Here is a 15,275-nt window from a genome sequence, read left to right as displayed (position 1 = left end):
TTCCCAGTGATATCCCAGTAATAAAGCTGTTATCAATGAATCGTTTCTAGATTAAATATACATAATGGACTGCAGCCTAATAAAGCTATCATTTGCTTTCCTTAGTGCCATCAAGAGCCTCTTAGATTAAAAAAAAAAAAGGAAAGAAAATGAATATATTTTTCCAACCACAAGTGTAATACACAGTTTTTGTGTTGGGTTAGTGATGACATGAAGTCTTTTTTTTTTAATTATCATTTATCTCCTGTTAGTTTTTCTATTTTGTAACAAGTATTCAAGCATTACTTTGTCTCCTAAAATCTGCAATAGGTCTGCAGTGCATACATAGTCTTTCTACGCTAGTCCCTTTTTGCGGCGAGGGATGGGACAGTGAGGCTCGTATTCGGTCTTTTGTTAGGTTTATTTATACTCTGGAATGCTCCCTATCAAAGGGAATTTCTCCCAGGCAGCTTCAGTGGTCCATATGCAGAGGAGAGCACAGTAGCTTCTCAAAAAACAGGCAGCAGAGTAGAAGTAATGTGAGATACAGTTTTTTTCCCCTCCTCTCAATATAGCAACACCTCCCCCAGCAAATACACAGTTTCCTATTAGAGGAAGACACAAACACGCAGACAGTACAGAGATGGTGGGAGGGAGAGCGAAAGGCCACGGAAGGAAAGCAAATATAGAAAAGGAATGGGTGTGTGCTGAGTGTTTTATTCTTGTTGCAAAAATATAGCATGAACTCAACTTCCTCCAGATGGTTTATTGTGACATGTCTTTTTTTATATCACAAAAGGCAATTTCCCCATTCACGCATGCCACATTATTTGCAGTACACATTTTTAGGTAGTTTAAAAAATTAGAATATATACTAAGACCAAACAATACAATCAAAACCTTGTAGGACCAAAAAAGAATAGACTAGAGTGGTAAGAAGTCCATTGATTTGTATTTCAACATTCACTGTCAAAACCTTTCTGAGTAAATCTGATGCTTGGGACCGAAGTATTGGGAACAAAAGCCACTGGTGGACTGTGATCGATAGGTAACGGCGGCTCCCCTTCACTCCATTATGTACTTATCAGGTACACAGACACACTGTATGCCTGCGGCTGCTGTGGTGAGTACACAGTGCCAAATATGAATGAAATAGAGGATGATTCATACTTTGATTTATGAAGCGAAGAGCGTCATACCAGCACGTGTTTGATTCTCGTTCAGACTGAACTAAATATAGGTTTATCGTAATGTAAAACGGTGGATGTGGCTGACACAACATTAGCAGTTGTGTCATGTACAAAAATGTTTGCATGGTCTTTCTTGTTGTTTTGCAAAAACAACAGTCGCCAGTCAGAAAATGATTTGCTTCCCTACAATTGATGACAGAGACATTTGACTCAGACATTTCAAACTCAATACAGGGTGGTGATGAACTTAAGACAGATAAAAGTCATTACAATTTACTACAATATTTTAGGGCTTATCAGTAGTAGAAGCACATTACTAAGTGAGGGGAGCTCTTAAATACCCTTGACAGAACAGGGCTAGGAAAGATTTCCAGTTACTCTGATAGAGCATCACAAAAGTGCTACAAATGGTAAATATATGAACATCAATTAATTCAAATAGCTGGGACAGGTTCCAACAAACCCTCGTGACCCTGAGTGCGGGAAAAAGCGGGCATAAAATATGAATGAATGAGTGAATGAACATTCATTCAATACTTTGTCCTTGCAAAATGTAAAATGTAAGTAAATTAGTTTTCCATATTGTGTAGTAGAAAAATTGAATTCTACAGAACAAAAATATCTAATAAATAATACAATAAATAAAGAACTTGCTTATAGTTTCAGATATTTTGGATGGTAGAGGTTTCTACCAGGCATCAGAAGAGGCACCATGTTTGCCTCTGAGATGCAAAAGAAATTCTGAGCAAAAGGTCTTAACTGTCTTTAATCTGAAGACTTTCAAATTGAAAACTCCAGTCAAGAAGCTGCTCTTGCATATGCATCCTCGCACACAGTAGATGTTATGCCTTACGTTTGGGCTGATGGTTAGATTGATTGAACAGGCACAAGTGCAGTACACCAGTGCTCATACAAAGGTGGGTTTGATATCCTCTTTGAACACCACAGGGTGCGGGGAGCGGTACAGGCCGCTGTAGCCTTCGTACTCGCTGTCCGAGGAGTCCGAGGAGCTGTCGGAGGACAGGAGGGAGCCGCGCTGCATGCAGGAGTCGCAGTAGGGACGGTGGTAGTAGCAGTAGTCTGATGAGCTACTGGAGTCTGAGTCCCAGGAGCCGCACGAGTCTCTGATGTGTCTGCGGAGCTGCTCGCTCTCACCAGCTGCCTCCACATCGGGTGCGGCGGCGAAACCGTGTTTCCTGCAAGTCAAGGCTGAAGATCTGTGAGATCTTACCCGACATCTTTGACATTTCCTTATCTCTTTGCTCCCTTCCGGTCCCTCCTCCTCCTCCTGCCCATCCTCCTCTTCCTCCTCCTCCAGCTCACAGTCATTGTTGAGAGCTCGGATCAGTCTGCCACCCAGTGCTTCCCTGCCAGGCTGTTTGCCTGTATTTGAATGCCCGCATTTGTTTCTAATCCCCGCATAACCCGCAGCCTCTGCCCCAGTGTAGAAGCAATGCAAACCCCTTCTTGAGGGATAAAACGGCGGCCGGCGTTTCCTCATTGCGTAAGGCGAAATGCTGGGGAAGCGAAATAGAACGGGTGGGGGGTGAGGGGAGCGCGGAGTCCGCAGGGACAGAGGGGAGAACGCCGAGGCCTCCTGAAATTTAACCTGCGAGGGTCGTCTGGAAGTCTGATAGGGGGACCGCAGTGTGTTCTCCACTGCGTCCACGCTCAGCTCCTGTAGGATCTCCTGCAACTGCTCGCTGCTGACGAAGCCGGCCGGTCTGGCGTTGGGTCCCACGTGGTTGGCGGGGCGACTCTGATCATCAAGTTTGAAAGGAAGCAAGCCCCGGCGGGCTTGCAGGGAGGTGACAAAGCGAACTGTTTCCTCGGCTGTCCTGAGGACACCTGAGGGCATCGTGAGAGTCTCCCCCGTCCTTGACTCCGCATCTGCCCTTGTCTCGCCGTCTCCTCTTGTTGGAGCAACCCTCTGACTTTCCCCCACATAAATGTCACATGGGAGAGGAGAGGAAGCAGCAATGGGGTTTGAGGAGCTGCACGAAGAGGGAGGTTCTGAGGGTGGTTTCACAGCAGAGGGGGAAACACAATCAGCAGCAGCTGCGAGGGAAGCCAGGGGACGCAGCGGCAAGGGCTGAGGGTTGCAGTCCCTTTGAGGTAGAGAAGATACAGACGGCCCGTCGGACTGAACCTCCGTGGTCTGGGTGGAGGAGGAGTTGAGGTTGGTGTTGGAGGAGTTCATGTCCTGCTCCTCACTGGGCTGGCTGGCTGACATCAGGCGCAGCAGTTTATCCTTGGCGTTGCTCACCTGCTCCTGCAAGCTGTCGATCACGGCGTTCTTCTGAAAATGGACACCCAGAAGGAGTGTTGGTATCGTCCCAAAATAAGTCTGAGCAGATTATCCATACACCTTTTTAAGATTTTAAAAAGGTCAACATAGTATCACGTGTCTTGCACCTTATGGTGAACATAGGCAAACTGTTACTCTATTGGGAAGGCATTCAAAAACATTTTCCAAAAATTGTCCCTTGAGGAACACCGGATGAAAAATATCCTTTGCCATTAAGTGACAAGGAAAATACAAGCAAAATGTGCATTTAAAAAAACTCCATTAATATCTGTCAAACATTGACACTCATATTAGTAATTTCTGCACACATAAATTGAAAAATAAAAATAAGTAAAATAAAACTGAAGTTGAAGTATGAGCATAACATCAAAAGAATGAATAAATATTAACTAACAAGATACCTCATTAAGCAGCTTTTTCATGGAGTTATTCTCCCCCAGCAGGTAGTAGATCTCATCCTGGCTGTAAATTGATGGTTGGCTTTTGCTGGGGCTGCTGAAATACTTGGCCATCTGACTGGGATTGTTCTGATCTTCCTCAAAGTGCCTCCACTGGGTCAGCTGCATGGCGTAATGAGAAACATGACGTCAAAGACATACAAATTGTGCAAAGTGTATATTTTACGAGCAGCCCATATCAGTAGGGGCCTCAGACAGAAGCCTATCAGAGCAGGTGTGCTTCATCGTATTGCTCACCGTTCAAGCATTTCCTTCCTTTCCACTGAGGATGCATTCCTTCAATCTAACACAAGCCAACCTCCAGACACACAGACAGCCATAAACCTGTTTGCAGCAGCCTACGTAATTTTGACTCATAAACACCTTCAGTGTGAGTCACTCTCCATTATAGACACGGCAAAGCTGACACGCATGGAAACCGGAGGTGTGCACTCTGCAATCACTCATAGCATTTACTGCTTTTCTTCGAAATAAAAAAAAATAATACACTAGTCACATGAGGACCTCTTATTAATGTGTCTGACTGTCACATGTCTGCGTCTCCAGTTTCTGCCTGCCTGACTAATTCTGTGCAATAAATGCTGGTTTCCAGACAATTAATGACACTTCTGCGCCATTAACATACCCCCACACACTCGACAGTGAATTTTGCTTTCAGTTTCGGTGTCATCGGCATAGACAAGGAGACAACGGCGGTTCATTACAGTCTCAAAGAACAGAGAATTATATTTAAGGGCGTTTGCAACTTGTTCCGGGGCGTACTTGCGCCATTGTCTTCTCACCTGAGGCACAAACAGCATGCAGTTGGTGGCAATTGTGCAGATAAAAATGGCCCCGGCCACAGCGCTGTAGACCAGGTTGGGCCAGGCTTGCAGGAAAATGGAAATGGGTACAGCCACAGCCGAGGAGACGGTAACCAGTGTGACAACTGTCAGGATGGTGGGAGACTGGTTGACTGGAGGGTGGCTGACATTACTGGTCAGTCCAGCCAGATAGGTCCCGTAGAGAAGGAGACAACCCTGTGGTGGCAACAAAAAACATTTAATGGCAGTTCGAAGTGACATTTTATTTGCAGTGTTTTATTTTGAAATTATTGTAACACGACACTACAATAGATAGACAGATAGATAGATAGATAGATGGATAGATAGATAGATAGACAGATAGATAGATAGATAGACAGATAGATGGATAGATAGAAACACATTCACTGCCTTTGACAACAGACATTATTTACCTTTAGAACGCCAATGATCACAAGCCACAGGTCTGAGAACACAGACGAACAGGTGTCGAGTTGCGACAATGAGTAGGAAACATCTCTCTCCATCACCTCAATTGGGATAATTAAAAAAAATATATCAAGTTAATACGATTGCAGTGCACATTTTGCTTGTCCAGGCCCGCAGGCTCACAGCTTTTACCTTGACAACGGCACCAACAGAACGTGAACATCGAACCGGGTCCGTGAGGTGCCATACAGTCAGAACCAGTATGTCCACCAGGATCAACAGAGCCACCAGGCCCATCAGCTGGATATCTCGGATGATCTAAGACACAAAGGCAATCGTGTCATACAAACCACGTAAACATGTTGTTATTTTAATAATTTGGTGAAATTCAAATGACTATAATCAATGACTGTGAGGTTCAGAAGTTAAAGTTTCCTAATCTCTAGAAGGTCAAATGGTGCTGACTATTCAATAATGACAACAAAAATGTCATTGATGTCTGAAAGGGCATAAAAATTGAACAAGGCAGCTCTGAAGCAGTGTACTGAGGAAGCAGGAAGAGTAAGCAGGTCAGAGCAGCTTAAATCCTGCGCAGTCTACGAGATTTGCCAATTGATTGCTTAGAATCCGCTGAACTATCAGCTGATGTGGCCTGGTATTCAGAGCAGCTGATTTGGCTAAGAGTGTTAGCTTTTCTTGACTCGTGTGACCTGCCGTAACTGACGCAATGCAAAACTTTGTCAGTCAAGAGCCACAGACTCAGAAAAAGGCAAGCAACCTTGACAAAAGGAGGTCCATTTACTGCAGAAGCTAAGATGTGAAAACAAGATCTGTTTTTTTTTGTTTGTTTTTTTTAGCATAGGTCTTTGACTCATTATCATTTGCACTAAAAACACTCTTTCAAATGCAGAGGCCTCCTACCACTCTCTTGTCAGGCACTCGCTGGGTGAACACCCTGTACAGTCTCCAAGTCTTCCCCAGGATTGGGCCAAAAACCAGAGTACTGCCAATACAAAGAGTCCACATCCGAGCCTGTAGGGGGCAGCATAATAATTTACCAATCACTCCTCTACTGAGCTGTCGAGCAGGGCTGATGGGACACTCACTTGTAGAACAGCCGTGGATTCTCCCTCCTTTGAGTATCTGTGCTCACCGACAGCAAACAGGAAGCCGCTGCTGTAGGTGAGGACGCTTCCGGCGAGAGTCAAGACATTCAGGTTGGGACTGGACATCTTGACTATCCTGATGTGTGAAACATGCAGTAAACAAATGAATCTGTCTTACAAAAATGGGTTGTCAAAGATTTTGTACTGTGAAAAAATGCATCTAATATGCATAGCCATGTTTGTCATAGTCAAGAATGCCTTTAATGCAGTTTGTCTCTGTTTAAAAGAAGCTATTTGTATTTATATACTTGTCAAGTATAAACACTACATTCAAAACCATATATTTGCAAATACAAAACCCTCTGGACCATGATTCGCTGCAGCATCACTACCCTCTCCATTTCTTATAGCAAACTGGGACTAATCAAAATTGTTCCAGACTACATTTTCAACACTTATGTGCTGCCAAATCGGACTCAGTGGGCCCTTAATGTCTACAAATGAATGTCTCTTTAGCGGTCTACCTGTTGTTTTTGAAGCGCAGTGTGAAGCAGAGGAAGCCTAGAGCCAGCAGGATGCCACAGGAGAGCAGTGTCCACATCACAGCACTCAACACTGGGGAGAGGGACCGCCTGGGGAGCTCCACTGACATCTGTGCATACACACACACACACACACACACACACACACACTCTTTAAATCCACGTTAACATACCACTTAAGTAGCTAAATAACCTGCTAAGTTATACATTTTATCTCAGTTTTGAAACAGTTCAGAAATAATTGAAGTAGTCTCATCCCAATAATAAAGCAACTTTATTGAGGCGAACAGAGCAACAAACATCCTGCTGAAGCCTTGCTGAGTCTCTGCTCGAAGAGATTCAAGGTGGTCACGTCTCAGACGACAACCGGCAAGATGATCAGAGGAGCAGAGTTGACGCCGCTGTGATTACGCCTGGGGTTGAAGTACGGGTAGAGTCTCTCGCTGAAGGAGCACCCGGTGAAGGAGTAGATGTGAGAAACAGCGTCCACGTCGTGAAAGGAAACCTGGCCGAAATCAACGTCCACGTAGACGCCAACCCTGTGGGGCAACTCAGCCGGTGTCACGCAGGTGGGGGAGCTGCTGAGGGCCCACAGGCTGCGGTCCTGCCTCATCCCCAGGGCCCAGTAGCCATTCTCAGGGTTGACAATAATCCCTCCTTTCCTGTTGACAGACCCCAGGCCGACTCCGATGTCCCACTCCGTCTTCCCTCGGACCTGGACCTCGTAGTAGAACCTTCCGCAGGAGAAGCCGTCCTCTCCCAGGACGCTGATTCCGGGGTAGAACCTCTCCGGGTTGTCCGGCAGCTCTTGCACCGTGTCGCTGTGATGCACCTGTCTCTTGTCCACGGACAGCACCAGCTTGGGATGGGCCGTGTCCGGATCCAGGGTGACCTCCACGGCATGCCGCCTGGCCCTCCGGATATCGATCTCATGCAGCCTCTTGATCTCGGCTTTGACCGCCTGCTCCAGCTGGCCTGCCGTTCTCAGGACGCCTCTGCACACCGCGCCAACATAGACGGCGCCCTCGACACAGGACTCCAGTCGCTCCTCGCCGGCCGGCAGCGAGCAGAGAGCCGAGAAGCCGCACAGTACTTCCAGGTCGTCCTCGGCATGTGAGAGCCGCTCCAGCTCCGCCCGTCTCTGCGCCAGCTCCTCCATCTCTTGCTCCAGCCCCATGATGAGACCCCTGGACCTGCCCTCGACCTGCCTCTGCTTTGCGCGGATTGCCTCGGCCAGCTCCTCCTGGCCTCGCTGGATGAGCTGGAGCAGCTTGTCAAAGACGTCCCAGCTCTCCTGAACCTCTCTGCCAGCGTTCCCTCTGCTGAGCTGAACGCCGTGATTGATTTGGCCAATCTTCTGCAGCCGTTTGCCAATCATCTCCTCCACCTCGGTGATTTTCTCTCCAATCTGGGCCCTCTTGGCTCTGCCCTCCTGCTCCATGGGCACAGACTGATGAGCTCTGTGCTCTTTCTTGACGCAGACCTTGCAGATGCACGTCTGGTCGGTGGTGCAGAAGAGGTCCAAGGGCTTCTTGTGCTTCTTGCACACCATGTCTTGCGTCTTAGCCCCAGGATGGAGCAGGTGCGGCTTCTTGAAGCTGGTGAGAAGACTCAGGTGAGTCTCACAGAATGATTTGAGATTTCGGACTCTTTTCCCAACGCACGCATCATCAGAAACGTCCCCTCTCGGGCCTGGGACAGTGCCAACTCTGTCTTCATTTTCTCTCCCTAGCGATTTCTTGAAATGAGCCGTTACTTCAGATACAAGGGTGTTAACTTTGAGCTCTGGCCTCCTGTCGTACTTCTGCTTGCACACAGGACACTGCGGGAGTGCGGTGCTCTGCCAGTAGCCTAGTATGCAGTCCTTGCAGAAGTTATGCCCACAGGGAGTGGATACCGGCAGGTTTAACAGATCCAGACAGACGGGGCAACGGAGCTGCTCCTCAGACAGCGCACAGCAGGGGGTCGCCATGTCTGGGAACACATCCAGAAACGAAAGCACTGTTGGGATTTTGTAGGGGGAAAAAAACACAGTGGGTGAAAGTTTGTCTGTTCTTTTATCTATACTATAACTTCTTCACAAACAGCTGCGCCTCCTCAATTGCCCGTGTCCACAAATAGCAACAAATGCTCGGTGTTACATTTCACCAAAGGGTGCTTAAATTTTAACTGGACACTTTGTCAAGCTCACTGAGTTGGAAAACACCTAGGTAAAAAATTGAGAAATCAAGGTAAACCAAAACAGATTATTAAAAATCCTGTGGTCACAGAGCAACAGCTGTGAATGCAAAGTGAAAAACACACAGTGTTTATGCCCCTCTGGGCAAAGATTTCTGCACCGACAGTCTGATGCAAGTATTAATAATTGATTGTGAAAAAAGAGACACTCACCTCGCTTTCATGTGGCCCAGCATTCGGAGGAAATTAGTGTGGGTTTTTGTTGCCTAACCCAGATTCCAAGTAGGACCCGTGCAGCGGTGCTCAGCGTCTCTACTCACAGGTCTGTTTGGAAAGTCACATCAGACTGCTTGCTGGTAGCCCGCCTCGAGTTGCCTAGCTCCACTCACCCCTCTCTTAAAGGAACCAGTGACCGAGATGGGGGCAAACTAAGCAGCACGCCTTGATCTGTCTCCTTAAACCGAATCGTTGCTTAACAAACTGTTTTCTCAGGTGCAACGTGGATCAGGGCAGATTTAAGTCGATGTACAGATTTAAAAGTAGTGAAAAAGTAGGAATATGAATGAAATTAACTTTTGTGACAAACAAGTGGAGCAACTTTAAAAGAACAAGCCAGTTCTTCTTGTTCAGTATTTTTTTTAAATGCCGAGGTCCCCTGTGAGCTTTTCTGGATGAGTGCCCCATGTTTGTTCATACCATAAATATACAAAAATACATCTGTGCATAGCGTGAGATTACCGTGCTGAGACCACATAGTCTCTGCAGGATGTCAAGGCCCTCCTTCCTGCTGACCCCTGATTGGATGAAGCAGAGCGCGGTATCACACTGGGAGCTGCAGTTCAGCTCCGACTCCATGACTGACCAGTTTCACACAAACAACCTACGGGACACACAGATGACAGCATGAGACATCGAATTATGCAAACTGGAGCCTTTTTTTCCCCTGCAGCTTGTCTCGACTTTACATGAATCCTGAGTCCTTTTTCCAGTTATTCATTCTGTGAGTAGTTGCAAGACTTGTGGCGACCACAGTGTGTCGCTCTGCTGGTCTGAGTCACAGCAGTGGCACATGTGGGTGTCTTCACTGGACATATACCATACCAACTACAGGTCTGAAAAGTCAAGATAAATTTTTTTCATGACCGATATCAATAAAAATGCCACCACAAACTAAAAAGAGAAACTAGAAGCGGGAGGCCTGTGAATTTATACTCATCAATAATTTCCACTTGCTCCACCTCATCAATGAGGCAAACAAGCCAGATTTGGGATCAAACAGCTACAGCACTCGTCTTTGCACAGCACCACAGTAAATGGAACAGTACAGCTTCACCAGCAGTGCCATCTGCACTTTAGGCCTCAGCAGGCACCGCAGCATCTGTCATCAGCTGGGAAATAGGAGGCACCTGAGAGCAAAGACGACGAAACGGTGCCTAGAATCACCCGGCAACCCCTTAGAAGTCTTGCCGCAGGCATGTCGATGAGGCACCACCTGTGCTGCGCTGACACGTCGCCGGGCTGATCAGCCGATACTGAGCATGTGACCCCGCGAGCGGTCTGATCAGTGCGGGGATCTGCGGTGACTCAGCTGCAGCCTGCTGACAGCGTCACATGTGTGAGGGTGCAGGTAAGCAGACAGGTGACTGTTTATGCGAGCGCCATTTAACGACTTGTGTTAGTCTGCGCGATGACTAATGCCCACTTAGGTCACGTACTGTGTTATTACAAGTTTAAGTGGATATTTTAAATCTTGAATTCTAGTGGAAATCAAATATCTAATCAGAAAACAGCATATTTATCCCCCTGTTTGCAGCCTCCAGTGAGAATATAAAAACGCTTAGTTTTAGTTTATTTTGTGATATCACAAAGGGTTTATTTCCAGCTTGTTTTCACTATGTTGTTGAAACACACTGTCAAGAGTGACTTCTGCCTCAGTTATATTCACCAAATGAATCCTGCAGTGACCCATTTCCAAAGCTAATGATGTCAACAGAACAATGAAGCTCAGCGGGCCACATATCTGGGAAATGTCTGGAGTTCCTGCCCATGTCCTTTCGTCACTATCCAAGTTTAGTTCACAGTTCTGCTGCTTCCTGCAGGAAAAGCCGGCACAGAGGCATTTCCGCCTGACCCCCCCCCCTTTTTTTTTGGGGGGGGGGGTGTTTTTGTTTTGTTTTTTTGTTTTCAGAATCCATCTTCGGCAGGTTTCAGTTTGGGACATAAAGCTGCCACCCTGCAGCGGTCAACAAAGGTGAGCAGGAAGGGGGTCCGCGTTGTGCAAGCAGCGGGATAGAGCCCTTCCCTGGGCCGAGCCGAGTTTATGGACATGTTTTGACAGTTCAGAATAGTCATTAGGAGTGTCTTTTGAAGTCCCCGAGGCTAAACCGCAAGTAATTTTGCGGACCATGCTGCTTTGTACTGTTTAGGGCGAGTCAAAGTGCGGCATCCTGGCTTTCACTTCCTAAGAACATTATCCCTCCGTCTTCAGTAAAAATGTTTGGACAATTGAGTGAACTCTTTAACCATTTCTGACACATCGTCGGGACTCAGAGGGATCGAATTATGTTTAATCATTCTAATGCAAGTCTGAGGTGAAAATTAAAGGGAAAACACGCCTATAAGATTAATTTAAAGAAACGGGGCAAATCCCTTTCATTGTTCTGTCACTCTGTCTCTCTTTCTTTTAAGATTACGCACGGTGTCGCCACAGGCCCCGCCACATGTAGAGCCGCGGTTCAGGGGCCAGTATTGAAACATTCCTGCACAATAAGTAATCCGTTTAAAAGTTTATTCTTTAAGCTGAGTTAGAATGCAATTGCCGGCAATGAAATCCCGCCACAAGCCCGGACGGCGCACACCTTTCTGGGAGCGCGGCGCGCTTAACCGCATGGATCTCTCGTCTAAATACCCTTTATTGTTACATAAGGGGATAAACGCCGTGACAGATAGCAAAAAACATCTACCACGCGTTTTTTTTTTTATTTTTTTTTTTTATGTATGATAAGAACATTTGATGGTGCAGTAGGATTTTCTTGTAAAATCTTGGCATCGAGGATGCGTAAAAGCAGACCATCTGTAAAACTTGTCCCCCAAAAGTAAGAGTACACTCTGATCCAGAGTCAGACTATATAGCGAACACAGAAAATAAAACCCGAAACGGATAAATCAAGTTCAAAAGGGACGAACCTGTGTCTCCAAAGCGCACGGGGGATCCCATCTCCACTTCCCGCTCCGGGCGCCATGGCGCAACACTCAGAAAGGCACCGGGAATGAAAACGCAAACTCCAAAGCTGGACGTAATGTTGTATAACATCTCTTCAAAGCTCCCATCTCTGCCCCAGTCGTCGCAAAAGCCTGTCGCGGGCCTGGTAACTCTGCTTGAACTACCAGCCAGCCAGCCAGCAAGCCAGCTAAGCAGCCGGAGAAGATCCTGTCAGTCAGAGGGAGAAAAAAAAACTGAAAACTTCCAGCAGGAGTGCGGAGCCTCATCTGAGCGCCCGTCGAGGGAGGGGCACCCGTGTGTGTGTGTGTGTGTGTGTGTGTGTGTGTGTGTGTGTGTGTGTGTGTGTGTGTGTGTGTGTAATGGGGTGTTTGTACCCCCACTCCCCACCTCCTTTATGCTTTCCACCCCTATTTCCCACCTAGAATTAATTTTGTTTTTTTTTAACAGTGTGATGTGACCCACGTGCTACACCAGGGGAATGGGTGGCACACGCGTGCACCCATAGTCCAAACAAACACGGGGGACAACAGTGATGGAAAGAGCAACAACACCCATTATCTGTTATTTTTATTTTTTTGGCTCAAAAGTCCCCGGATGGTCCCGCTGCATCTCACCGGAGCTCTCGCCCCAGATGAACCGCGCGTGCAGAAATATGCGCGCATTTGTTTCCGCGAGCCGTATGCGGCGTAAAGGTGTTATTAAGGCGTCATGGAGATTTACAGCGCGAACCTCCCGACACGGGGTCATTCCTGACGAGGGAGTGTCGCCATCGTTGACAGACACGTACAAGTATGGGAGGAGACGCAAAGGGTGGAGGTCGAGGATGGAAAAGGTTGCACGTATGCATCCAGGTGTCCACCTACACACCCACCTGCCTCCCCAAACTCAGGTTCTATGGAGTTTCTCCCAGAGCTGAAACCCGTTTCTCTTAAAACGCCGGAGTTTAAGTGTCTTGATTGCAGCCTTGATCTCGACTTTTGGCTGCAGGAAGCTGGTCGTTCCTTTTAAAAATGAGTCGGCAGTCAATGCTGTCGGATTCTTCAAAAGAGATGAAGCTGCAAAGACCTCCAGCACTTTTTGCATCACTGTGTCTTTATGTGTTTAAACTCAAAGACTTGCGATACGGGGTGCAAAGTGTAAGAGTTCACTTACACATTTAGATTTAACATGGGTGTTTCAAATGTGAAGAAAATGAGTGATGTGTCAGAAAATTGTATGTAAAATGAGCTAAATTTGGTTGTTAAGAGCGGAAATCACTGTTTAACTTTTAATGTTGGGGGAAATCGGTCACGAGGTCCAGTTTATGATAAAAAAAAAAAAATCAGATTTTGCATTATGACATGTTCATCTTTGGTATGTTCAAAGCCACGTCCAGCACTTGAGCCACAAGTTGTCTCACGAAAGACTTTTAAAATCTTTATGAGCTGGTAACAGGATCTTTCCCTGCTCAGTGCGTGATGGGATCAGCTGTTATCATAGAGAGTGACATCACCTTGGAAAACTCAACATCCTGCGCTGGAATAAAAAACAGTGGCATTCTGCTGCGACACTGTTGAGAATCATAATGTCAACACGGCCGTCACAGAGGCAGGCAGATGTGATGGAATTAACGACTCAGATGAAATATTTCCACCTGCGCCCAGATCGTGTGGCGCTGTGTTTGCGGCCCATTGTCCGACTGAAAGGCTGCCGTCGGCTCTGTTACACCATAAGCGTGCCGGTCGCTCTCAGGTTTCCCCTTCACGATCAGGTTCAAAGCAGACAGTAGCCACGACAGGTGGGCTGCAAAAGCTGCTCTCACGTTACCCAGGAGCATGAATGTTTCATCTGGGGGACACGGAGCTGTTGCTCCAGAAAGCAGGAGTCAAAAAGGAAGTGGCTGGCAGGGAGGGCGAGCCGACTGAAACGGGACACACGCCGCTCGACTGAGGTTACCGGGGATCAATTTGAACGGGTTATAATTAACAAACGCAGGTCTTGATGTCAGCAGCCATGTTGTTGTTGTTTTTTTGTTTTTCTCTGCGTGCATGTCGGCGGGAAGGCGACCGAGCAAAAAAAACAAACAAACAACAAAGGCGAAGCTTTTTAGGCGCGCGACGAGGCCGTTTCCTGTTGGAGGGCTGCAACCAGAGCGCTTCCTGACACGGAAGCATCTGCAGCTGTGATGCAACGGGTGTAATCACTAGCGTCGACCATTCTTCGCACTTTGTGTGGTTTGAGGCACCGCGTGGGTGGGAATGCATTGTGCGGAGGCATCGGCAGCCCCGTGGCCAACCTAGGGCCCGGACGCTCCCCAGCGACATGCCTGGGTTTGTCAGCCAACTTAGCCACAGACAGACAGACAGACAGACAGGTAGAGAGACAGACAGACAGGTAGAGAGACAGACAGGCAGGCAGACCTCCTTGGTGGAGCACGCTGACTGACTCCTCCTGCTGGGTTGCTATGGACCTGGATTAGAGGAGCTGGGTCAGGGCCACCTGGGGTGGAGATGTTTCTTCTGCAGGCTGTAATGGCAATGAATGCAAGGGAAGAGAATCTGCTCTGTGTGTTAGAGGGGAAACAGATAATTACAGTTATGGTCTTTGGAGGCGGCACAGCAGCACAACAACAGCATCTATCAGACCGTACAACCATGTGACACAAGAGTTCAACTTCAGACATTATTTCACTTGAGATTAGCATTTATGGAGTTAAATACTACTACCAATGCCCCCACCACTACTATTAATCTAGGTAATAATACAAATTTATACTACGGATTATATTGAAAATGCACAGCTGAACATATTTGCCGAAGAACAAGCATTGATAGTAATAGTAATAAAGACTAAACCAAAGACTAATATAATAAGAAGCACGCCATTAGAATCTGTGCAAGCATTTTTCCAACCTTTGGAAGGTTTCTTCAGCAGCTAACAGCGTCATTTGTACACAACCCCAAACTCCACACATCAATCCAGAAGGTGCACATAAAACAAGATGTATGGTGGTTCATTCAAGTTCAATCAGTAATCAAACCACTTTTCTACCCTCTCTCTGTATCCACCTCCATCACCTG

At 46.9% G+C, this 15,275-nt stretch overlaps 1 protein-coding gene across 4 annotated transcripts; it reads right to left on the bottom strand.

The window, feature by feature from the left end:
* Positions 1-676: 676 nt before the first annotated feature.
* On the bottom strand, positions 677-13,461 carry gpr156 (G protein-coupled receptor 156). 4 transcript variants are annotated; one of them, XM_076039752.1, is made up of 10 exons: positions 12,180-13,461; positions 9,732-9,873; positions 6,798-6,925; positions 6,274-6,409; positions 6,089-6,199; positions 5,360-5,485; positions 5,173-5,268; positions 4,718-4,954; positions 3,879-4,037; positions 677-3,468 (listed from the first exon to the last, which is right to left on the bottom strand). In XM_076039752.1, exons 2-10 carry the CDS (start codon positions 9,846-9,848, stop codon positions 2,077-2,079), a joined length of 2,502 nt encoding a protein of 833 aa, XP_075895867.1. In that variant the 5' UTR covers positions 9,849-9,873; positions 12,180-13,461; the 3' UTR covers positions 677-2,076. The 4 variants fall into 4 exon arrangements, with proteins under 4 accessions (XP_075895867.1, XP_075895868.1, XP_075895869.1 ...); XM_076039753.1 differs by lacking the exons at positions 677-3,468; positions 3,879-4,037; positions 4,718-4,954; ... (3 more) ...; positions 6,274-6,409; positions 6,798-6,925 and adding an exon at positions 7,073-8,789 and having other exon boundaries at positions 12,180-13,452; XM_076039754.1 differs by lacking the exons at positions 677-3,468; positions 3,879-4,037; positions 4,718-4,954; ... (4 more) ...; positions 6,798-6,925; positions 12,180-13,461 and adding exons at positions 7,073-8,816; positions 9,207-9,317 and having other exon boundaries at positions 9,732-9,870.
* Positions 13,462-15,275: the final 1,814 nt, after the last annotated feature.

Source organism: Nelusetta ayraudi, unplaced genomic scaffold (assembly GCF_046127955.1).
Source record: "Nelusetta ayraudi isolate G7.1 ecotype Tasmania unplaced genomic scaffold, CSIRO-AGI_Nayr_v1 ptg000060l, whole genome shotgun sequence".
Lineage (NCBI taxonomy): Eukaryota > Metazoa > Chordata > Actinopteri > Tetraodontiformes > Monacanthidae > Nelusetta > Nelusetta ayraudi.
Note: the sequence above shows the minus strand (reverse complement) of the source record. Positions and strands in the feature narration are given on the sequence as shown.

Excerpts from the sequence above, each read along its gene's own strand:
- gpr156 (XM_076039752.1), bottom strand. The coding sequence starts at position 9,848 with ATGGAGTCGGAGCTGAACTGCAGCTCCCAGTGTGATACCGCGCTCTGC. Across the intron at positions 6,200-6,273 it reads AATCCACGGCTGTTCTACAA|GCTCGGATGTGGACTCTTTG; the intron begins GTGAGTGTCCCA and ends TGCCCCCTACAG. Across the intron at positions 3,469-3,878 it reads TGAAAAAGCTGCTTAATGAG|AAGAACGCCGTGATCGACAG; the intron begins GTATCTTGTTAG and ends GTCCATTTTCAG.